At 53.4% G+C, this 25,052-nt stretch overlaps 1 protein-coding gene across 16 annotated transcripts in view; it reads right to left on the reverse strand.

Annotated features, from left to right (window-relative positions):
* The window catches only part of HDAC7 (histone deacetylase 7), a 37,887-nt gene extending 17,740 nt beyond the window's left edge, over positions 1–20,147 (reverse strand). For 5 of the 16 annotated variants that reach the window (XM_073020660.1, XM_073020659.1, XM_073020656.1 and 2 more), the window contains exons 1-3: positions 12,625–12,790; positions 1,933–1,983; positions 1,011–1,085 (exon numbers count right to left, since the gene is read on the reverse strand). In XM_073020660.1, coding sequence (XP_072876761.1) covers positions 1,011–1,085; positions 1,933–1,983; positions 12,625–12,775 — 277 coding nt within the window. In that variant the 5' untranslated portion in view covers positions 12,776–12,790. Of the gene's footprint in view, positions 1–1,010; positions 1,086–1,932; positions 1,984–12,624; positions 12,791–19,485; positions 19,679–20,074 lie in introns of those variants that run through there. The other 11 variants (XM_073020661.1, XM_073020658.1, XM_073020657.1 and 8 more) reach the window with 8 other exon arrangements.
* Positions 20,148–25,052: the final 4,905 nt, after the last annotated feature.

The raw sequence follows: 25,052 nt of genomic DNA on the forward strand, positions 1-25,052 counted from the left end.
CAGGTACTCCAGTTTTCCACCAACTTTCAGTAATTCACCTCCCCTCAAGGGGCTTTCTCACTAAGCAAAGAAGAGGGGTTTGCAGTAGGCTGTCATTAAAGGGCATTCACTCTAACATTCCCTAACTGTGACATGAACACAAGACAGGAGCCCAGCAAGGAGGTGCCCGCCATGCCCCCGAATATCAAAAGGCCCAGAGGGACGGTGATGGCTATGCACCCAGATACCGCCCGCAGTAGAAAATGCACAGCTTTGATGCCCCACCCCTTGTTCACGGTGCCTCTCAAGAAATCCAGATTCTCATTTGGGTTGAGTCTGGGTTTTGAATACGAAAACACTCCTGCCCCAGGAAGGGTTTCAGTCCTTCCATGTTCTGTGTCCTGGTTTCCTGGGGTGACTCCCCTGATTATGCAAGAGGGGCCTGGGGGAACCAAGGCCAGCCACCTGGACCGAAGACCAGTGGCTTCAGCCACACACGGATTGTGAGCAGCCCCCAGCAGCGGCCCTTCCCCTCACACTCTGCATGGCCATTGCCTCCACAGCAGAAGGGAATACAGGATGGGCTCTGCCTGGAGCCCTGGAAATACTTTTTGGGGTGCTGTAGCATTCCTAAGGCTCCACAGTCTGGTCCCAACTTGGCTTCTCTCAACTTGGTCTGCATCTGAACATGAACCTTCCACCTTGGCCATCAGCTTCCACCTGTCACAAATCCACGTCTCTTCTGTTCTCTGACCTTTTGTTCACAATGTTCCCCTGCCTGTGCTGTCCTCATCCCAACATTCTACTTTTCCAAATCCTACTCTCTGCTCAAAGCTCAGCTGGAGTCCTCCCTCATCCCTGGACCCAGCCAGCGTCTAGCATCCCTCCCTCTTTTGGACTCCAGTCATGTGGCCGTTCCATACCAGGATCAGTGATCTGTGGGCAGGCACCATGTCTGAGTTAAGCTCCATAGGGCGGGGACTTGGTTTCATGCATTGCTTATTATTCCCAGCACCTAGAATAGTACCTACCACATGACAGGCACTCCACAAACATAGAATCAATGAATAAATCGGTGTCTCTCCTAAAATGTCGAGGAAAGTACCCTGGCACAGAGACAGAGCTCATTAATGATTCTTGAACAAATGGATAAACTCATGAATCAGTGTCCTCTCATTATTATTGCATTCTACTGGTTTTTTTTTCTCTTTGTATTTGTGTTTGCTTCCTCCCTAACCTGCCTGTTAGCTTTTCAACAGCCAGGACTAAAGCAAGGAGGATACCTGGACTCCATTTCTTCCTGCTATATGGAATTATTAGGCATCAGGCTGTGTATCTTGCACTCAGTAGGCCCTCAGTTGCTACTGGCTGCGCTGAAGGAAGGGCAGACCGAGTCTAGTCCAGACCTGGCCCCATGGGCATGTCCTAAACCAAAGCAGCAGCAGGAAGCCCAGTCCTTCCCCAGGGCAGACTAGCAGCAGAGGAGGCTCGGGCCAGCAGAGGGAAGAGGCGCAGACGGTGAGAGAACACTTCCCCTCCAGCAGAGCAAGGGCTCTGCAAGGGCTGCCATGCCCACCTTGCAGAGCCAGTGTGAGAACCGAATGAGTCCACACACAAGAACACACCTTGCCTGGTGCCTGACATGGGGCAGGGATCTCAGTATAAATATTAGCTTCTTACTTTCCTTCCTGTTTCACTGCTCCCAGCAAGAACAAGAAGGGCATCCTGTGTTTCCTTTTCCTGTTGTGTTTCCTAGCACTGCGCCCAGCCAGCATCCAGAGCTGCCTCTCTTACCCCAGCTCCTCGCCCCTCCCTGGAGTCCCCCCTCCTGGCTCTCTGGCAGATCAGGCAGCGATCCTGCTTCTCTAACCCCTCAGCTTCTCGCCTTCTTACAGCCTTTCCACCCCTCATCTTCCACTCCCTACCATGGACTCCCCCGGGCTTGACTCTTACCTGTGCCAGTGGGGCTGCGATAGTGGGCACCCGGGCTCACCTGGGTCCCATCTGTAGAGAGAGGAGAGACGGAGTGAAAGAGCTGCAGGGAGGGGTGAGGAGAGGGAGCAGGAAGGAAAGAGAATCAAGCCAGGCCTGCTCCCTGCCACTCCAAGCTTGAGCACGCCAAAGCCTGGGACCTCCACCAGAAGTTAATCAAAATGAGAAGACCCCACCCCATTCGACTTCTCCAATCCCCCTGCTGGCGAAAAGGGCTCCCAGCTCCCTCTTCCTCAAGTCACTCACTCTAAATGACTTGAGCTCAGACAGAACAAGAACCTAAGGAGGCCTCAGGTCACCCAGCAATGCCCTTAGCCCTCCCTCCTGTGGTCAGATACGATCTTCCCTGGGCAGCCAAACCAGGCTCCCATCACCCGAGGGAAAGAAGAGGGCCGAGAGGTGAGGTGGGGCTAGAGGTGGGAGAACCCGGCTGGGGGGACGGCTGTGGGGACAGGAGGAGATGGGGAGGAATAGGCCTGGAGAGAGGGAACCTGGCCTGCTCAGAGCCTCCCAAGTGGGAGTGAATGGAGCAAGAGGGGACACAGAGGTTTCCAGAGTGGGGGAGGGACTGGGTCAAGGCCCGGAGGTCAAGTCAGATCTGGTGGGAACTGTGAAGTGGTAAGGGCAGGAGTGCACAGCCTAAGGACCCTGTAGTGCAGACCCTTTTCCTCACATTGCCCCATCCTATGTCCTGCTGCCTCTGTTTCCTCAGAGAAGGGACCTACTCAGCCTCTTTCCCACATTATCTGAGACAGAAATCTTTTCTTTTGGAAATGGCTGCCTCTCTCAGGCTCCTAAGCCCAGCAAGAAAACCTATAGCTGGTCAGATTTTCTGGTCAGCAGCAGAAGGCCCCCAGGGGACGTGGAGGCCGGCTAGGGTTGGAGAAGACAGAGATGAGTCCTGAGGCCACCTGTCCAAGACAGACACCTTTCCCTCTTGCTGTCCAGTTCAGGGTCAAGGGGACAGGAGGCCAGGAGACCCAGAGGCTGCCTGGAGAGGGTATGGGTGGACACAGAAGCCCTCTGCTGGCCAGACTTGGGGCAAAAGGGGTATTTTTTGAGAAACTGCCAGGGTGCTCCTTTGGTTCTGTGTCACAGAGGCAGCCACAGTTCCTCTTCAGAGCTGAGAAATGAGAACTTACTGCAGGCAGGCGCTGCTGGGGGAGGGGGCAGCCTGGGCACAGGGAGACTCCCACCGACTGCCCTCAAAACATCCCACGCTTTGGGTGACAAAGTTCGGTCAGAAAATGCTGCTCTACCTATTTAAATTCTGCCCATCCTCTGAGGTCCAGCCCAAGTCCATTTCCTTGGGAAGCTCCCCGTGACCTCTCCCCTCCTCCTTTTCCACAGCACTCGCTCTGTGTCTACTACCTTGACACTTCATTTATCATGATCTCTGTGGTGCCCTGTGGAAGCCATGGCCATCTGCACCAAACACCTCACTGGGCACATGGCAGGATCTGTTAGTAACTGGCAAATCAAATACAATGACTCTCTCCTGACAACGTGCCTGAGACACAGCATGCATGTTTCTCAAGGTGGTGGGCCTCAGAGGCAAACTCCCCTCCCCACGACATGGTAACCCCCAATCCCAGGCTTTCTTAGTACCTCTTCTTTCTTCTGCAGGACCTAGTCCTCCCAGAGGTTTCTGGACTGGGCTCCAGGGTGCACTCCCAGAGACTGTGTCAGGCTGAGTCCCCTGCCTCCTGGGAATTCTGTCCCACCTCCCCAGTCCCTGCCCAGGGGCTGGTCAGAAGCATTCATGCTTGGGAGCAGAGCCAGGTTCTCTGCGCCTTGCTCCCCTGGTAACCACAGATTCTGGACACCATGCACTCTCTGGATAGGAGAAAAATTAATGACCCTGAACTCTGTGGTGTTGGCTACCAGGACCCAAAGGGATGTTTTGTGGTGATAATCCATAATATAAAGTCTGTCCAGAAAAGCTGTGTGCATGTGTGCGTGTGTGTTGGCAATGGGGGCTGCTTCCAATAGCAACTCCTGGAAAAAGTTCTGCTTTTCCCCCGCTCCCTGGCCCTGTGCTGAGGGCCATCAAGTTCAGAAGAGCCCAGAGCAACAGAGATAAGACCTGGGAACAGCTCTCTTTGTGTCCTAGAGAGAGGAAAGGCACCCCGTTAGTAGCTGAACTGAAGCCAGAACATGAACATCCTGCATCCCAGTTCTGGCTTGAGTGTGGGGACCTCTTTTCCCATCACTGCCTCTCTCCAAGGGCTGTTACTACTAATTTGGGGTCAGCCTGAAAAAAAAAAAAAGAGAGAAGTAAATGGACCCAAGGTACCAGGAATACTGTCTAGCACTGGAACCTTCTCCACATGGCTCTCTGCCAGGTTGGAGAGCTCTCCTTTTTGGAATCCTGGCTACTCTACCCTTTTCTATCTTCTTTGGAGGCAACTGCAGTCAGACTTAAGAAACAGTTTACTTGGCACTGGGGCACGTGGGCCAGCAAGTCACCTTCTTAAACCAGAATACCTGATTTTACCCAAAAACCTACAGAGCCCCTGTTCCAATGGGTGCACTCCAGCCCTCAGCAACCTCCAGAGTAGATACAAACACAAGTCTAAGCACCTGGAACAAACTGACCTCCCTACTGCTCCTACCTTATTGCCTCAGGCTCCAGGCTTGGTCCTCCCTGCCCAGCAGGTATGACTTTGCCTCCTAAATCTGCACAAGGTGGATGAAAACCTGAGCCTTGCCGACCACCTGCTCTCCCAGGAGCTTCATGTCTTCAATGGGACAGAAAGGAGCACTGCCACCTAGAATGCCCTCTCCCAATGCCTCCAGTGTCTTTTTTTTTTTTTTTTTTGAGGTACGGTCTTGTTCTGATGCCCAGGCTGGAGTGCAGTGCTGTGAACAAGGCTCACTGCAGAGTTGACCTCCTGGGTTCAGGCGATTCTCCTGCCTCAGCCTCCCGAGTAGCTAGGACTACAGTATGCACCACCATGCCTGGCTAAATTTTTTTGTTTTGGTTTGTTTTTTTGTAGAGACAAAGTCTTCCCCTGTTGCCCAGACTGGTCTATAACTCCTGGGCTCAAGCGATCCTCCTCGCTCACCTTCAATGTCTTTGTTGAGGCTGTTCCCACCTCCCTGGACTCTTGATTAGCTGAAAAGGAAGCAGCAGCAAGAAGACCTAGGCCCCAGCAGCAAGAGGAAAGCAGGCAGTGGCAGGAGGCCATAGTCCTGGGTTCAGAGCTGACTCCCTTCACACCCGAGGTTGCGGTCTCTGGTTCTCTTTCCCTGACATAGGCTGGAAAAAGCTTGAGTCTCCATGGGGCTGGCAGAGAAGATGAAGGCTGGTGGTGAAATAGCTTCAGGAAGATCCAAGAATAAATACACAGGAGAAGGAACACTGTGGTTGCCAGGCCTCCCTGACACAGAGTGGGGGCTGAGCACGAGGATCAGCTCCTCTTCCAGGCTTTAGAGATCATTCAGACCAACACTCTCATTTGACAGAGGAGGAAAGAGAAAGAAGGGGTGAGGTCACAGCCACCCAGCCAGCCAGTGGTCCAGCCAGGCCAGGCCAGACCAGTACAGGGGAAACCCAAAGGTCGACCCCGAATGCAGGTACTACTTCCATGGGAAGTCACTGATCTAGGGGTTGAAAAGACAGAAATATGAGTGAAACCTGGTTCTCACTTTCAAGGAGTTTAGAATACAGCCTGCAGCCTTAAACATATTTGAACAAGTACAATACTTGCAGATACTAAAAAAATTCAGAGAGCCCAAAAGTTGTTAGGATAAGTTTCTCATTCATCCCAGACTCCCTAGAACTTCCCTGGAAGCCACCCTTTCTAACAGCTTCTTGTGTCTCCCTTCCAGAAATTCTCTATACTGCTCATTGATTGGCACTGAATGCTTCTTGCTTAGATTTATCCAGAACCCAGCAGGGAGCTGAGAGTGGGCTGGAAGCCCCCGCCACATGAGGTCTGGCAGGCCACAAAATGTGAGGGAATCGAAGGTCTGAAGCACACAGGACATTTGCTTTGCAGTCAGATGGGACTGGGTTTAAGCCCCGACCCCCTAGGTGACTGGCAAGGCAAGCCAGAAACACAATTTAACCTGCTTAGGCTGCCCCATCTGTAACCAGGAGATAAGAATACCTACTTCAGGCTGGGCGTGGGGGCTCACACCTATAATCCCAGAACTTTGGGAGGCCAAGACGGGCAGATTACTTGAGGTCAGGAGTTCGAGACCAGCTTGGCCAACATGGTGAAATCCCATCTCTAATAAAAATACAAAAATTAGGCATGGTGGCGGGAGCATGTAGTCCCCGCTACTTGGGAGGCTGAAGCACAAGAATCGCTTGAACCCAGGAGGTGGAGGCTGCAGTGAGCTGAGATTACACCACTGCACTCCAGCCTGGGCGACAGCAAGACTCTGTCTCAAAAACAACAACAACAACAACAAAACAAAAGAATACCTACTTCAAAGAGGTCACCTGAGATTAGCAATGCTGTCTGTGATGCACTCAGCACATGCAGGGGGGCGGGGGGTGGTTTCCTTCGTGGTAGTTTGCCTGCTGCACTTGTCTGCAGCCTCCTTCCTGGCATTAGCATTTCAGTGTCTGCTCCCAACTCTCCTCCCTCCTCTACCACAGACCATTTTCTCCTGGATGCATGCCCCTGCCCCATCTCGCTCACTCGCTTTTTTTTTTTTTTTTTTTTTTTTGAGATGGAGTCTTGCTCTGTCACCCAGGCTGGAGTGCAGTGGCACAATCTCAGCTCACTGCAACCTCTGCCTCCTGGGTTCAAGCAATTCTTCTCCCTCAGCCTCCCAAGTAGCTGGGACTACAGGCATTAGCCACCAAGCCCAGCTAATTTTTGTATTTTTAGTAGAGACGGTGTTTTGTCATGTTGGCCAGGCTGGTCTCAAACCCCGTCCTCAGGTGATTTGCCCACCTCGGCTTCCCAAAGTGTTAGGATTACAGGTATGAGCCACCGTGCCCAGCACCCTGCCCTATCTCTAATCGCCAGCCTCTCCCAACTCTTCCCTTTCTCTTCCACCTGAACTTTTGTAAGCGAACACCTTATTATGTGCTAGGAGTTGTTCTAAGTGCCTTACATTTGCTAACTGATCTAGTACTCATGACAAACCTATGAGGTATTTTTTGTTTTATCCCCATTAGGTAAATGAGTACACTGAGGCCTAGCAGTATTAGATAACTTGTCTGAGGCCACAGACAAGTGGTAGAGGTTCAGCTGGGACTTGAGCTCAGGAAATTGGCTTCAGAATCCACGCTCTCAACCAATACACTCCACCCCTCCTCCCCAGCATTCCCACTCGCCACAGGCCAGCCAACACAGAACACATGCAGGACCTAGATGGGCATGCAGAAAGATGAAAAAAATCACACAGCCCCACAGAGACCCATGCCAGCAGCAATCCCCAGCCCTGTGCGGGTGAGAGGGCAGAAGCTATGTCATCTTTGGGTGCCCATGAAGACAATCCCAAAGAATCATTTGGAGCAACTGTTGACTGTAGAAACCAAGCAATGATTTGGGACTGTATGCTGGGAACAGGGGGCTGGCAATGGGTTGGGGTCTTAGAGGACCCTCAGCTCCAACTCCCCTGCTCTCAGTGCCCTGCCATATCCCTTCTCTAGAAACTCCCAAGTCCCTCTAGGACTCTCTCATTATCGTCCCAAAGCAAGCTCCACCATTTCTCTGTATTGGCAGAGGAGCCAGCTGCCCATCAGGGCAGAGGCTTAGCTGCCAGGTGAGCCAGCCAGGATGTCTGCCTACCCAGACGAAGGCCTCCGTCAGTCCGAGGCAAGGGGACAGAGAAGCTCCTGCACACCAAGCAGGAGGCTGGATATAAGGGCGGCGAGGCCAGCCTCCTGCCTCCACAGCGAGCATGCCTCTTTCTTGCCACCTCGGGGCAGCTGGGGCCCTGAGGCAGCTATTTTTAGCTCTTGACACCTGGGTATTTTGCAGCCGCAGGATGTCCGGTTTGGAGTCTCTTTCTGGGAATCCCACACGCGGCTGTTGTAAACAGCCCCACGCAGCGGCCGCCTGAGCAAGGAGCCAGCGTCGCCCCCCACCCCACCTCCACTTCTGCTGTTTGAGATGAATCAAACAGGAAGCAGATGTAACCATGGCAGCAGCGGCTTGAGCTCCCTGGGGGTGGGAAAGCATCCTCCCTGGTTCTTTGTCCCCCACCCCAGATCCCCAGCTCCACCCTGTGGCCTCTCAAGGATGGAGACCTGGCAGAACCTGAGGCCAGGAAGCTGGGCCATTCTGAGTTGCGTATGGCTGTCGGTTTCTGGGCCTGGCACTCTCTGGGGACCCTTACTGACCTCTGACAGAGAAAAACAGGGGTCCTCCCAGCCCCGTCCACCTCCCGGGACCTCTCGGGCCACCACTCAGCCTCCTTGCAAGTCCATTGTGAAGGGGAGGGCATAGCTACTTCCTGGGGTGGCAGGCCTGGAGGGCCTGCATCTACTTCCTATTACCCATGGCCTTCGGCTTACAGCCTGGCCTGCCCCTGCACTGCTCTGCCCACTTAGGGAATTCCTGAGCCAGTGGGCTCCCCTAGTCCACACTACCCTAAGATTTCTTAGTTCCGAAAAGCCCTCGAAGACGTAAGTTCCACACTCATCCTCACTCCTCTGCTCCAGTATCTCCAGTCCCTGAGATAGGAAGTTCACCATGATGTCTAACCACAATCTGTCCTATCATAAGCAAAACATCCTGAGCAGGCAAGATTTGAGGCCCTATCTGTAACATGGGTATAAGCCGACCAGTTTCTGCCTTCATCTCTCCCTTCTCCCCTACCCCTCTGGTGTCCCACTTAGACCAGCTGCTCCCTCTTAGCAGCCAGTGGGAGCCAGTCTTTCTCAAGGGCCAGTGTTTGCCCCAACAGGAAGCACAGTCATTGGCCCAGGCTGCCTCTAGGGGCGGCTCCTTCTCCCCTCTGAGATGTCACACTCATTCCCTTGCTCTCCTTGTCACCCCAGTTCCTGGGCCTTCCTCGGGCTGACCCTGCCCCTCTATGTACCCTACTCCTCCTTTGCCCACCGGTTCTGCCTCTCCCAGCTGCAGGCCGAGAGAGGAGATGTGCGTTCCTCACTCTTCTCACCTGTGCCACCCACAAGGCCACGCAGCCCATTCCCAAGACTGCCAGGGAAATGTTTAAGTTACAATATCAACAATAGTTATATTATTTTAATTAATCAATAATATTAACAATGATCAATCATGTGTTAATTCTTACTGTGTGCTGGTTATTGTCCCAGGCACTTTTGGCGGGGGGAGGGCAACCTCCTCCCATTAAGCATTATTTATTTTTTATTTTTTATTTTTATTTTTTTTGAGATTGAGTCTCACTCTGTCGCCCAGGCTGGAGTACAGTGGCACGATCTCGGCTCACTTCAACCTCTGCCTCCCGGGTTCAAGTGATTCTCCTGCCTCAGCCTCCTGAGTAGCTGGGATTACAGGCATGCGCCAACATGCCCGGCTAATTTTTGTATATTTAGTAGAGACAGGGTTTCACCCTGTTGATCAGGTTGGTCTCGAACTCCCAATCTCAAGTGATACGCCCGCCTCAGCCTCCCAAAGTGCTGGCATTACAGGCATGAGCCAACACGCCAGGCCTATACTAAGCATTTTAATTATACTATTGCAAGTAGTCCTCACAACTCTGTAAGGCAGATACCACTTTGTTTGTTTGTTTTGTTTTGTTTTTGAGACAGAGTTTCACTCCGTCACCCAGACTGGAGTGCAGTGGCACGATCTCGGCTGACTGCAACCTCTGCCTCCCGGGTTCAAGTGATTCTCCTGCCTCAGCCTCCCAAATAGCTGGGATTACAGATGCAAGCCACCATGCCCAGCTAATTTTTGTATTTTGGTAGAGATGGGATTTCGTTATGTTGGCCAGGCTGGTCTCAAACTCCTGAACTCACTCCATCCACCCACCTTAGCCTCCTAAAGTTCTGGGATTACAGGCATGAACCACCGCGCCCAGCCTATATATTGTTATTATTCTCATTTTGCAAATGAGGAAACTGAGGCTAAGAGAGGTTCAGAAACTTGCTGAGGTCATACAGATGGTATGTGGAGCTGCTGGGACTCCAGAACCTAAGCTTAGCATCGGTACACTGGCACGGACTTCTTACTCAGCCTGCCTCCTAGTAGTGGGTGAAATGAGACCACCAAGGGGACAAGGGGATGCGAGACACAGTGAGGTCCTAGGGTATGCTCCCAGTGCCAGCCTGTTCCCACAAAGTGTGCTGTGTTCCACCCCTGCCATCCTCCCTTCCTTTTTCATCATCTATTTCCCTTACTTTTTAAATGTACATTTTACCATTTTAAAGTGTACCATTTAAACACTTTACAGTGTTTCCTGTTAGTTGCCTCCAGCAGGGTATAACTAAACAAGCAAACCTCCCAGGGTTGCCACAGAGGATCAAACACTGCGTGAGCTCTCTGGAAACTGTCAAGCCCTCTACAAAATGTGGGTTGCATAACCAGAGTAAGTCACCCTCAGAGTGGGTACTTGGGGGTAAATTCCCTTGGGAGGAAAAGGTCTCAAGGTCTCTCTCTCTCTCTCTCTCTCTCTGTCTGTCTCTCTCCTCCCCCTCTCACGTGCAGGCCTTGGGCAGGTGGAAGGGCTGGAAGCACCCACAAGTGCAAAACGGAGCACCTACCTTCAGGGCTGCTTCCTGGGGACTAGGAACACAGCCACATGGCTATCAGCATCCCTGGATCTGGGGCAGAGGAAGGCAAAAGCCACAATGGAGACCCTGGTCTGCACTCAGTAAGAACCAGGCAAACCAAACTGAGGCATCTCGGATGTGAATAACCACAAGCTGTGAATCCTGACACTCACAGGGATGTCACATTAACATTAATGACAGTAAATACCCTAGAGGTCCCATCCCAGTGGTGCTCTAGAATCCCCCTCCTTTTGCCTATTATTTTGGAAGATGGCAGAAGTCTAGTGGGCAGATTCTCCAGGTGACCTGATTCCCTTTTGAAGTCAGGCTGCCCTTGAGACTTGGTTGAAGGGGTTTTTCCAGATCACAAATACAACTAGGGTGCTCACACAGCCTTCAGGTCACTCAACAGACAGACGCATGGTCCTGGGTACTGATTTGGACAAATCAGCTGTAAAGACAATTTCTGTCCAACTGGGAATTCAGTAAGATGAACATCTACCGTAATGGAAGGTGGAAATCACTGATTGAAAAAACAGTATATGCAGAGTAATCTCATTTTCATAAAAATTACAACACACAAAGACACACAAGGAAATGGAAAGATGTGCAGTGATCTCTGACTGACGGGTCTGTGATATTTTTTATTTTTTAGCTTTTGCTGGTTCGTCCTGTCTGAGTATCCACAATGCACATGGACTGCCTCTGTAATAATTAAGCAGCATATATATGTACATAGACACAGCCCATGGTAGCAAAGTCAAAGTGTGACCTCGGGCTCCCGTGAGAATTAGTCCACAGGGCTTTCATCGCCCCCGTGTCTTCTTGGACCATACATCCTCTGAGGTTCCGTGTTATCTACAACCTAGCATCCTCTGCCTCTCCTGAATCTCGCCAAGGGCCTAGCACAGGGCTGGGCACAAAGTCAGGACTTACTTAATGAATGCCTTCTGGCTGAATAATGATCATTTCCTGAAAGAAATGCCTCATGCCTCTTCCAGAGCCGCTGTGCTGGTAATACTCACTGCTGACATCACTGACCTGCCCACCCCTCCTCTGTTCTTCATAAGAGCAATAAGGGAAGGGCTAAAATAAAGGTCACCCCCAGCAGATGCTGGCAAGGTACTCCACATCAGGGCCATCGGGGCAGTCCCATCCCAGACCCTCCCCAGGCTGGCACGGCAGCCCCTCTCCAGGGCCAGCTGGCTTCAAGGCCTTGGGGTCCCTCCTCGCCCTGCCTCACTGGGTGAGGCTGGGGGAGGAGTGAAGAAGAGAAGCAGGGGTCCACCCTATGACTTCTGGCTACAGCTCTGGCTGTTCCAGGCCCTGATGGGTGGAGGAATCTGGAACAGGGATTTGGCCTGGTTTTTTCTGTGAACTGGGGCTAGGCCCAGTTTCTGTTCTTCGTGTCTGCAACATTCCCTATCCCTGACCTTCAAAAAACATGAACAATAACATTAATAATGATGATGAATATTCAGTGAGCACTGACTTCATACCAGCACGGAGCTAACTTTATTTACATTATCTCCTTTAATCTTCATAGCAACTCCATAAAGTTGAAACTGTAATTATTTTCACATTACAGATGAAGAAGTGGAGGCACAGAGCAAAATGTGCCCATAATCACACTTGCAGGAGAAACCAAGACTCAGCCAAGGCCATCCCATTCCTCCCTCTGCATCCTTACAGAATGCTCTCCTGCCAGGCGTTGCCATATATACAGTAGGGTCTAAGGCGATAATTAACATCTGCAGACTGCTTTAAGCACCAAGTGTTTACATATGCTTAGAGAAAAGCCCCACTTGAAACTAGGAAATCAAGTCTCAGAGCCATCTGCATCCTTACTCAAGATCCCACACCTTTCGACTTGGATTCAAACTCAAGTCTCTGGCGTCAGAATAGCACATTTCTTCCCTATTATCACACGATGCCCCTGGCTCACACTCAAGGCGGCCCCGGTTGCCTGGAAGGGAGAGTCACACCTCCTTTAGCGCTGGAATCCGGGGGGCGAAGACTGCGCTCAGCCCCTCGCCCCGTGGGGGTGGGGTGCTGCGCCAGCACCTCCTCAGCGTCTCCGCCGTGACTCACTCCCGGGACCCAGGGGAAGCACAGCCCTGCGCTGCGGGCAAACATCGTCCGCCGCCCGCCCCGCCTCCAGCTCCCCGCCTCCACATTTGCTAACCGAAACAAGGCTGCTGCTATTTTTAACCCTCCAGCTCCCCCTTGCCTGGGGCTCCCCCCTTCACCTCCCCACCCCCTGCTCCAGCCGGGTGCCACCAGCCTGTCATTCTGAGAGCAGTTCTATAACCTGAACGCGCCCGGGAGGGCGCAGCGGACGCCCCGGACGTGCAGGTTTGTGGGGCAAGCAAAACAAGACGGTTACAGCCCAATCGCCGAATTCCCCCACCCCAGACTCTTTCCGAACCTGTCACTCCCCGACTGCCCTGCTCCTCCTGCCATTCTGGGGGCTGGGGTAGAGGAGAATGGGTCTTCTGGGCTGGGGTCACCTCAGGAGCCTAAGCTAGGCTCCTTGGAACGGGCCCTGCAGGGAGGAAGCTGAACTGAAGGGGAATGGAGTTCCCCTACGGATCCCCAGGGCGAGAGGCTGACCCTATAGGCCCAAAGCTTCACCAGGGTTTACAATCCCTGCAGGCAACAAGGAGGAAAAAGGAAGTGGTGTGGAGACAGGGTGGGGATGGTGTGCTTAGCCCAGGGCCCTCCTCAGGAGGAGAAGTCCCCTCCCCATCCTGCTGTGGGGGCTGTGGAGCTTGGGTAGGGAAGGCCTGGGAGTGGGGAAGAGCACTGAGCAGCCTCCAGAGAGGCTCAGGGTGGAAGACAGCCTTGGCAGTGTGCAGGGGGGAAAGCAGGCCTGGCGTCAGGGCTCCTTTGACACTCAAGAATCTAAGGAAAGGGCCAGGCAACACCTTCCTGCAGCCTGAAGCTCTGGGTTCCCAGAAAAACCTTCCTGGGAGAAGAGGTTGGAGGTGAGAGGGGGTGAAGCCTGCTGGCCTAGAGCCGAAACCTGATGCCCCAGTTGCTGATGTGAAAGTTAACCTCCTGAGAGGGGTGAAGCCCTAGAGCTGCAGGTGGACCAGACCGGGGCATTTCCTCCCAGCTGATATAGAGCCAGCGGCTTGAATCAGCCCCATCTGGCCATCTGGTCTCAGAGTCTCCCCCAGTTTGGGCAGCAGATTCCAAGGGCCCAGGAGAGACTCTGGAGAGCCCAGCCAAAGGGCCATCTGGGCTCAGGTCTTCCCCGTGTGCCTCTCCTGTCCCAGCCTCCACCCTCCCTTGAGCCCTGTCCTCTCTCGTCCCGACCCCAGCCCTCCTTTCTGGTTCTGTCCTCTCTTCCAGGGCCCAGGTCCTCTCTAGGCCTTGACCCTCTCTCTTTGGTGATTCCTGAGCCAAGTAAATAAATCCCAGTGGCCACAGAGGCTGCAGGCTAGACCAGAGGGGAGGGACTTGGCACAGCAGTTCCCCAACTGGGGAGATGGCGGAGAAGGGAAGGAGGTGGGAGGAAGGTGAAACAGGAGAGCTCCTGGGGAGATGCGGCCTCCTTCTCAACATTCAGTATGGCCACAGGGCCCTGGACTCAGACCCATGGAAGAAAAAGGGTGCTCCCCAAGCAAGGAAGTGGCCTTGATCTTGGCCTTGTACAGCTCCCCCTTCTGCTCTCCCCTCTGCTAGCCTTTGGGGCTGCTTGAGGCGAGGAGACTGCTATCTTCCATGCCAAGTGAGAGGCTGGCAATTCAGCTCCAACCCTCAGCCATCGCTCAACCCAGGGCCTCCGCCTGGATCCAGGGAGTTCCCAAGCACGGCTCCAGAGGCTCTGACAGCTCACTTCCAGCCTGGGGAGGCGAGAGACGGCATCAATGTCACCTTCTTAGGCAGTCCTCCCCTGGCCACCCTATCAAAGGAAGTCCCACCTTGTTATTCTCTATTGCCATGCCTCGTTCATTTCCTTCTTAAGGCTTATCACAGTGTGTAACTAGTCACACATACTCATTCCTTTACTTGCCTACTTGTTCTGTTTGTCTTCTCCACGAGAGTGGAAGTTCCCTGAGGTCAGATGTTGTGCCTATGTGTTCACAGAATATCTGTACCCAGTGCCTGGAACATTGCAAGGCTCAGCTAGGATCCAGTGAATGGATGAATTGCTGAATGACTGGCTCAGCAACATGATTCCCTGGTTGCCAACACTGACCTTTAGGGATGACACTCAACAGTTCCAGGAGTTCTCCAAAAAGGAGGCAGCAGAATGTAGCAGGAAGAACAAGATCAGAAAACAGGAAAGCCAAGACCCCAGAGGAAAGATCAGCCCCAGTTAGCACCAGCCCAGTCAGGTTCACGTCATCACAAAGTGTAGTTATGAGCACACATGCACACACACACACACACACACACATGCACACACACACAGCAGGTAGATGGGTGAGCACAAAGTCCTGGACAGGTCTTAGAAGCCTTGAGTTTTCTCTTGGTTCTTCCTCTTAATGGCCCAGCACCTTAGAGAAACTACATACCTTCTGTGGGTCTGTTTCTTCAAAAGAAAAAATGAAGAGGTTGACGCAGGGCAGTGGTCCTCAAACACAGCCTTGCCCCAGGATCACCTGAAGCACCTGTTAAAATCCGGATTCCCAGGCCCCACCCCTCAGATTCTGACTAGTCAATCTGGAATGGGCCTGAGGATCTTAATGTTTTTAATTTTGAGACAGAGTCTCACTCTATTGCCCAGGCTGGAGTGTGGTGGCGCGATCTCGGCCCACTGCAGCCTCCACCTCCTGGGCTCAAGCGATTCTCCTGCCTCAGCCTCCCAAATAGCTGGGACGACAGGCCTGCACCACCGTGCCCAGCTAAATTTGTATTTTTAGTAGAGATGGGGTTTTGCCTTGTTAGCTGGGCTCATCTCAAACTCCTGCCTTCAAGCGATCTGCCTGTTTCAGCCTCCCAAAGCCACCGCTTCCAGCCAGGATTTTTTTTTTTTTTTTTTTTTTTAATAGAGTCTTGCTGTCGCCCAGGCTGGAGTGCAATGGCTTGATCTTGGCTCACTGCAACCTCCGCCTCCCGGGTTTAAGCAATTCTCCTGCCTCAGCCTCCCAAGTAGCTGGGATTACAGGCGCACACACCACACCTGGCTAATTTTTTGTATTTTTAGTAGAGACGGGGTTTCGCCACATTGGCCAGGCTGGTCTCGAACTCCTGACCTCAGGTGATCCACCTGCCTCGGCCTCCCAAAGTGCTGGGATTACAGGTGTAAGCCAACGCGCCTGCCCGGCCCAGGATCTTTATCTTTAACACATCCCCCAGGTGACTCTGAAGCAAATGGTCAAGGAACCTGCATTTGAGAATCCCGAATGAGATGGTGTTTTACAAGCCAACACCTGGACTTCTATTAAAAAGCCACTCCTGCCCAGGTATATACCCCCAAAAAACATGTCCATGTATTCCATATAACCCACACAGGGCCATAACCTGCAAAGGTGTGCACCATACAGATGATACACATCTGTCTTTTATGTGTGCATACTCCCAAAACACCCAACACAGAACAACCACATAGATCACAAATAGCCCGGAGCCACCACATCAGCATACACGGGGGGGGGGTACACACACAGATACCCACCACACACCCAGTGTGTGCTCACACACACCTCATGCAGACCCACACTAAACAGCAGACGCTGTCCTGAATTTATTTTGCCTCTGGGAACTGGTCCAGGACCAAAGGAGCTATGCTCTGCTGATGAAAACATCCCTCCCGCCTCTGCCACCCCCACCCCTGCCCCTTGCCCCAGGCAGCATGCTGCCCACCTCTCCCTTGCAGGAGGAGGGAGACTGGAGGAGGGCAGTGGGGATGGGTTGGGAGGAGGCAGAGGCTAGGCCAGCGACTCAAGCTGCTCAGAGCCCTTCCAGGTGTCCAGCTCCCCTCTTTCCCTCTCCCTTCCCCCGAGAAGATGCCAAAGGGCCTCCACCCAGCCCCCAAGTCCATGCTCACTCAGGCCACTTGCCTAGATTCCCAGGCCCCTGGTCCTAGGGCGCCTAAAGGGTTAGGGAGGTGGCTAGATCTAGGGACTCCTCCTAATACTCAGGCCTCTAAGGAAAGGGCTGTCTGGGGGCACCTTCCTATAGCCCTAAGGCCTGGGGCCTCCAGGGAAGGTTACCACAGAAACAGGGGGAAAATATTACAAGGAAACACAATACCCGGCAGGGTCACCTGCTGACCGGGCTTCCTGCTGTGTTGCCCACCCCCAGCTCACTGCTCTCACAGCCTCCTTCTCCAGCCTTGCCTGGGCCTCCTTACCAAGGCTCTCCTTCCTGCCTCCCAAGAGCTGGAAGAAGCAGTCTTAAGCAGAAACTCTGCCCCTCCGTAGTTTCAAACAACAACATCGAGGATGGCCCAGAGCTGAGCCCCCAACTCCTAATCCTTACCAACCCCTCCTCACCATCACCACAGGAAATCAAAGCTTCCTGCCCCAGAGGAAGTGCCCCATCTAGTGAACAAATCCAACACACACAAACGCACGGTCCTGGGAGCCTCCGGGAGGACAGATGCCCTCCCCCTGGCCCCAGGCCTTATTCAGGCCCTGCTTCCAGCAATACCCCACACCACACTGGAGGCCCCAGTCCCAAGTCTGAGGGCAGGCCAGGAAGAGTCAAGCTGTGGAGGGTGGGCCAGCAGAATGGGCACTGGCAGAGTGAGAAGGCCTGGTTCTGCCCCCCCCCCACCTGCCATTCCCTGACTGAGTGACCCTGGGCCTTGCATTAGCTCACCTTGTCTCAGGCCCCTGCCAACTTCAAAATTACCAGCCCTTAATGAAAGGCCAGGAGAAAGAAGGCAAAGAGAGATGGGGTTTCACAGGCTTTCTGTCTTCCAAGTCCTTGGGCAGGCATGCCATGGGCAAGCATGCCCACAGCTACCAGAGGGTCCCCACTCCCTACCCCATCACACATGAGTTTCTCTCTTGCCCAAGGGTTTTATATCAGAATTGAGAAAGTTCCAGCTTCCATGCCCAGAGGCCACCAAGGACTAAAGCGGAGGTCCATTATCCCTAAGCAAACTGGAGGGGGTGGATAATGGCACTGAACCTTGATTCTCCTCTCCATAGTCAACATCTCCTGCTCTGCTCTGAGAAGTGTGCTTGGAATTTTCTCCCCATTTTACTGAAGGGGAAACTGAACTTCAGTGTCAAAGTGGAGTGAACTGCTTAGACATGCAAACTTCCCTGCCCCAAAACCCACTGTAAGACCTGGTGGCCACAGAGACACCCACCAAATAAGGGACACAGAGGCCTCCGGAGAACACTGCACCAGGACCATTCCAGGTGCAACACCAGGAGGCAGCTCTGAGCTTGCCTCTGAGCCTGGCCCTGCTGGGCAAGGAAGGACATCAGGGGACTAAAGGCAGAGGACTAGTCCCAATAGGTCCAAGACCTGGTTACAGTCTAGGCTCACTGGGCTGGGTACCACTCAGCGAGACTACTCTGTGCCTTAGTTTCCCTCAGAAATGGCTGCAGAGAAGAAGAAAATGACTTAATAACTCATGGGTAGCAGAAGCCTATGGAGGAGGAAAAGGCCACCAAAGCACCTCATTAGAAGGCAGGGACCTGAGTCACAGTCTCCTTCCAGTCCTATGGCTGAATAGGGGTCCTAAGGAAGGTCCTACAGGTCCAGATGCAAGTCCAGGGAACAGGCTGAGAAGTCGATCTTGAGCTCCCAGCAGGGCCACTGAGGGCCGATGCCCCATTCTCACCCTAGAAATGGGCAGGAAGAGCTGGGCCTCAGGCAGATGTTGCCTAGGAGAGTGGGCAGGGAGTGTTGGCAGCCAGACAGCCACTGTCCAGATGCAGGGGGAGGCCTTTGGGTGTGCAGGAGGCCTTTGGGTGGCCTCCTCAGCCAGAGGGAATGAGGAGTGAGGAGCAGCCGTGGCTGGGGAGGTCAGACCCAAACAGGCAGCCACAGCGGGAAGCAATGGGGGTGGGGGCACTAGGTGGCCTGAGCGCCCCAAAGGGCTCTCTCCTAGCCCACAGGCCTAGAAACTCTGGTGGTGGGAACCCAGCTCATCCGCCAGATTTGCCGCCTGCTCTCACACTCCCCAACACCAACAGACCCCAGGCCTGGGGGGTGCACATCCTGTCCCCCACCCCTCACACAGCCTGTGGCATCCCCCTTCCCGCGCCGCTGCCGGCATTGACCTCCACAGCTCACTAGGGCACAGGTGTCTCTTCACCCTGATGGGTGAGCAAGGATGGGGGGCGATGCTCAGAGAAACCTCCCACTCAGAGACTCCTCCAAGGGACCTCTTTCCCCGCCGAAGGATCTGAGTAGGGCCCTGCCCGGCTCCACGGGATGGGGGCGCTGATGTCCAGCCCCACAAAGCCCAGCCCCAACTCAGTGGGTCCTGCCCTTTGCCCTCGCGCTTCCAAACCTTCCGCCCCGGAGCACCGCCCCCTCGCCGGGCCACCGCTGCCGTCCCTCCCTCCCCGGTTCCTCGGTTCGTCCTCCCCGGGAACAGGGGTGATGGGACGTGGGGCCCGCGCACCGGCGGCCGGGGCCTCCAACTCCCTCCCTCGGGCCTGTTGCTGCCCCGGGGCGGGCGGATGTGGGCGCCCCGCGGGAGGCCCGAGCCCTCTGGCCCCCGGAACCAGCCGCGACCTGGAGCCTGCCAGAGCCCCGCGGAGCCGGGCGGGACGGGCGCGGTCGGGGGGTGCACGCCGGGCTGGGCCCGCGGGGCCGGCCGGAGCCCGAGCCGGAGCCGGAGCCGGGGCCGGAGGCCGAGCCTGGGCGGGCGGCGCTGGGTGCCGCGCGCAGGGCGGGGCGGGGGGCGGCCGCCCAGTACTCACCAGCGCCGGGGCTGTGCATCCAGGGGCCGGGGCCCTCAGAGCGGGGGGCTCATGGCGGGGCGGGGGGCTGGGGCACCGGCCTCACATCCCCCCAGTCGCCGGAGGCTGCAGAGCGACTGTGAGACGGCGAGAGGAAGGGAGGGGGCCGAGAGGGGGAGGGCCCTGGCAGCCCGGCCGGCCGGGTAGGATGACAATGGAAGGAAATGCTTTATCTGAGTCTGAGAGCGGGCCAAGGGGGAGGGGAGGGAGGGGGCAGGCGCTCGCGGCCCTGGGACACACCACCCCGGCAGACGCTGCACCGGGCGGCGCACAGGCGGGCCGCAGACACCACGCGCGGCCGGATCGCGGCGGGGTGCGGCGCACGGCCAGGGAGGCAGCGCTGAACCCGGAACGCCGGCCGCGGCCCCGAGCCCGAGCCGCCGCGAGGCGCTCCGTGCAGTGCACAATTCCCGGAAACCCAGCTACCTGGGCGCACGCACCCTCGCATACACAGCGTACACGAGCACGCATCCATGTTTACAAGGGGCAGAATCATTTACACAGCACACACTGGGGCTTCGGGGTGGACCCCCGTGCACACATTACATACCCGTACAGCCCACAAGCACGCGGGCACAGTGGGACACGCGTGGAGTCCCATGTCCCATACAAGGAATCCCAGACGAACACCCCCCACCACACACACACACAAGCACGACTTGCCTCAGGAAAGTTCCAGGATCTGATTTGAATCACTGCCCAGCCCTCCCCCACTGGCACCCCCCACACACACACACACCATGCCTGCTGAGGGGAACGGAAGGGTCCAGCCTGTTCCTATTAAAAGAAAAAGGGTGTGGGGGTGGTGCAGATTTTGAAAGTTTTCTTTTTTTAAAGAAATTTCTCAAGGGATTTCCTTCCCTCCTCTCCTCTTCCTCTCTTCCTCCCATTCCTCTCCCTCCACAACCCCCCTCTTTCCCCCTCCCGGTCCCTATGAGTCAAACTTCAGCAATGTGCCCAGTGTCCCCCAGTGCATTACAGCGGATCACAGAAATGTTCCAGTCTGTGAGTCGGAATGCAGCCGCCTCCAGCCCTCCCTCAGCTAATAAACTCAGCTCAGGGCCGGCTTTAGGCAGTGGCCCTCCCTGCCTCTCCCTCCTCTTTTAGCTGGAGAGAAGGTCGGATTCAGGGGTCAGGGGTCGGGGTTAAGGACCTCGCCATTGTGCTTCCTGGGCTAGCTGGTCAACCATGTCTCCCTCCAGCAATCTGGAGCTGCTCCTAGGAAGAGGAGAGGTCCACCACGCAGGAACACTGGGCTCTCTGCAGCGTGAGGCGCCACCACTGCAAACCAAGGAGCAGCTTCCCCTGACCCCATCCTATCTCCCACAATCCTAAGAAACCCCAAGAATCCAGAGAAGGAGAAATTGAGGCCGCCCCAGAGGTGGGTCAGGTCTGATCGGAAGCAGGAGCCCACAGTGGCCTAGGAGGGCTTAGCCATGCTGGTCCTGAACTTCAAACCGTAGATTCTATTCTGTTCCCTCAGGCACAGCTCAGGACTCACTATCTGTTGCTACCAGCATATTCAGCATGGGACTTCTTCAACCCCTTTCCTTGTCCCAGTTCTCCGTCGACAGGCAGATCCAACCTTTCTGCAATTGTTAACTTATCCTCCCAAATGCCTTTCCTGGCATTCAAGCCCTACTACAACATGGCACCAGACTCCATACACATCCCTGCCCAGTGCCTCCTGGTACTTCAGGCTCAGTAGTGTTAGTCGCTATTATTACTATCATTATTTCTACCAGACTGGGCTGCTAGCTGCTTCCCATCATGTCCTCACGCTTCCGCACTCCCTTGCCTTTGCTCATCATGCTCCCTCCAAAATAAATGTCCTCCCCAGCCCCTTTCTCCTTCTGTTGAAATCTTTCCAATCCTCAAGACCCACTCCCTATCTAGTGGGAGGGAGGGAGGGAGCGAGGAAGGGAGGGAAGGAAGGAAGGACTGGAAGAAAAAGAAAGTGACTGTACCACTTTCTCCAGGAGGCTTTCCCAGATTCCCATAGCCAAGAGGGATTCTTCCCTGAACTGTGTGGTCTTTATACATTGACCTTCACCCACCTAGTCTACTTGTATCAACTCTCTTCCTTCCAAGAGCATTCAAGAGTGGATATCCATGAGTCCAGCTACTGCCTTAGTCATGGGTGCATTTCTTGCAGTGTCTTGCACAGAATTCAAACTTGATGTGAGTTATTTGTCCAATTGGGACAGATGTTCATGACTTTTAAGAACCTTCTCCAGGCCGGGCGCAGTGGCTCAAGCCTGTAATCCCAGCACTTTGGGAGGCCAAGACGGGCAGATCACGAGGTCAGGAGATCGAGTCCATCCTGGCTAACACGGTGAAACCCCGTCTCTACTAAAAAATACAAAAAACTAGCCGGGCGAGGTGGTGGGCGCCTGTAGTCCCAGCTACTTGGGAGGCTGAGGCAGGAGAATGGCGTAAACCCAGGAGGCGGAGCTTGCAGTGAGCTGAGATCCGGCTACTGCACTCCAGCCTGGGCGACAGAGCGAGACTCCAACTGGACAGCTACAGTACACTCTTTCACCCCATAACTACCCATGCTGACTCTCCAAGATACATGCTGTTCCACCTTAGGTATGTCATCCCCAGCCCTCAATTCCAAGCCAGATCATCCTCCTTCCAAATGCCTCTTTGGTGTCCATAGACTCTTGAAAAACTACTTGGTTACTGCAGACCCCCAGCCACATGCCTGCTATCTCCCTTGTCTAGCTCCACAATTGCTCCCAACCCTCAACACACACATATCCGTAGCTCTTATGTAGCTATTTCTGTACTAAAGCCAGGCCCTTTTATGCTCATTTCTTCCATGTGCATTGTGCATGCATTTATTTGTGAGTCTTCTTTCTCTTTTTAACCTCATCACTGGGTTTTGAGTGATCTGAATAAAAAGGCTATCTCCCTGCCTGTCTGTCCACACACTGCCCAACATGTGGCTTTCTACACATACCAGGACTCACTGCCTCCAACATATAGTCAGAGAAAAAGACAGCATGTGCAACCTGCATCTGGGAAAGCTGGACTGTGTCTCTCCTTCCCCTGCCAGATTTACCTACCAGACCCCGCCTCATGGCAGAATCCTAAGCCAGTTTCTAAGTCACATGTCCCTTACCAGGATAAATTAGAAAGCCTCCAAGAACCTTAGAGACGTGAGACAGAGAAATGCAAGCTACCTCTGTCTCCTGTAGCCTGGTTACTATGGGGAGCCTTTTTTTTAAAAAGCTCTTGAGTCCAGGCCTCTCATAGCTTGCTCAGCTGAACACCTAGCAGCAGAGACTGGCCCCAGAGGACCTGCCTTGGCTTCCTGAGCCTTCCCTAGAGTCTTTGGCCAGCACAAAGCCTGAAGACACCCCTATCTGCTTCCCTTTGGGACTCTGGGCCTACTTGACCTTCTCTTTCTCCTTTTCCTCTCCTTCTTTCCTTAGTTAGCTACTGTTTACCATTCACTGCGTAGTAGTCCTTGCTATCCCCTGGACAAACATTAGATCATTTATTCTGAACAATAATTCTTGTTATGCTCATGAGTAAGCATGGCCTTTATGTTTAAGAAACCTGACCAAAGTTGCACAACTAGTAAGTGACGGGGCCATTCATTCATTCAACAAATATTATTGGGTGCCTACTTTGTGCCAGGATTTAAAGTCCCAGAAAATTATCCAAACTTTCTGATACCCTCTGTTCCCAACCTTCTAGATGTGGAGGCCACAGCCACAATTCCTCCCCTAGCCTGCGCTTCTCCTCACACACTTTCCACAAAGCCAACCAGAAAGTGCTCCTTCCCCAAGGCCTCAGTGAGATCTCAGTGGACACCCATTGTGTTGGATTAGTTTGGATCTTGCATTTCAGTTTCTGGATCTGGAATCAAATGCCAGTTCATAGGGTTTGGGACTTGCAGATTAGTAGGGGAGATTAGGTCCCCAACTCCAAATAAAGGGTTTAATGGGACCAGACATAAGAGATACAAGAAGTAGAGGAAGGAAAAAAGAAAGAAGAAATGGAAAAAAAAGGAAGGAAGGGATAGCAAAGGAAAAGAAAGAGGGAAGGAAGGCCTGGAAGAAAAAGAAGGAAAGAAAGATAATTTAGGATTTATTGAGCATGTTCTACATATCACATGCTGTTCAAAGCCCTTTCACTTAAATCTCATTATTATCCCCATTGTTTCCATGAGCAAAGTAAAACTCAGAAAGACAAAATGATCTGCCCAAGGCCACAGAGCCAGTAAGTTACTTAATCCCAAGTATGTCTGATTCAGAGCCTGTACAATTTCATAGCAGGTCAAAACAATGAAGAAGCCATTGCCAGGGTCTCCTGTTCCAGTATAGCCTGCTTCCTTGAGGTCCCTATACATCTCATTTCAGATGCCAAGTTTCTGACCCCAACCATGTGGTCTCATCCCTGTTTCCCACCTTTACCTGTTGCACAGCACAGGCAGAATCAGAGGAACCGTATAAGTATTCTAGGTAGGGTTGGGGGTGTGGCTTTGGGGTACAGGCAGGCAGTCCCCTGTCTAGGATTTCACGATCTGAGGGAAGAGGTGCCAAATCCTTCTGGGCCAGAATTGGATGGCTAGATCAAGAAGAGGCTGCAGTGTGGCTATAAGTACCAGGGCCTCAGGTTGGGAGGGTAGATGACTGCGGGGACTGGGGCAGGTGGAGAGAACTAAGCTGGTCCCTTCCCCTTACCCCCATCTCCCTACAGAGTCAACAAAGGTGATGTGGTTTCCCCTGTGGTCTGTTGCCCTAGACACCTGCAGTTCTGAATATACATGTATATGTCTATGTGCCAACTATGTGGCAGGGGACACAAGGAGAAAGCATTGGGACAGGATGGGGAGGGGCAGGAAGCCAGACAGTCTCCTCAAGCCCAAGACAGAGAAGGTACCATGAATGAAAAGATGGCAACGGTCACCCCTTTGACTATGCCAGATCCCCAGCCAGGAGCATCAGGAGAGAGCTAGAAAGGAGACATTGTGGGGATCAGGAGCCTGGGCTGGTAGTCAGGGAACTTGAGTTTTAGGCCCAGTTCTGCCATTAACTTCCTGGGTCACACCTTTCTAAGTCTCAGTTTCCTGCTTTGTAAATAGCAGTATCTTGGCTACTTACCTCACAGGGCTGGCCTGAAATCAGATGAATAATACATAAAAAGATTTGTACCACTGTGAGTTTTAGAATTATTGTCCTGATGGCATAACAAATATTACAATTGCTTACTTTAGTTCCTGGATACACAACACACCCAGAGTGTGGAGATAAGAACATTAAAAACAAAAACAAAAACAAAGCCCCTGCCCTTCTATTGGTCACAGAGTGTTGAGGAAACAAAACAAACACATAAAATACTTGAAAGCCTCTTGCAACGCCAACTATTTTAAAAATCTCACTGTGTGATCTTGGCCAAGTTGCAACCACCCTGGGCCTCAGTTTTCTCATCTATCAAATGAGGGGGCTGCTTTAGATCATCTCTATTTGTTTTTCTGAGTCTAAAGCAGTTTTCTGATTCTGTTATTCCAAGTG

Source organism: Chlorocebus sabaeus, chromosome 11 (assembly GCF_047675955.1).
Source record: "Chlorocebus sabaeus isolate Y175 chromosome 11, mChlSab1.0.hap1, whole genome shotgun sequence".
NCBI classification, from domain to species: domain Eukaryota; kingdom Metazoa; phylum Chordata; class Mammalia; order Primates; family Cercopithecidae; genus Chlorocebus; species Chlorocebus sabaeus.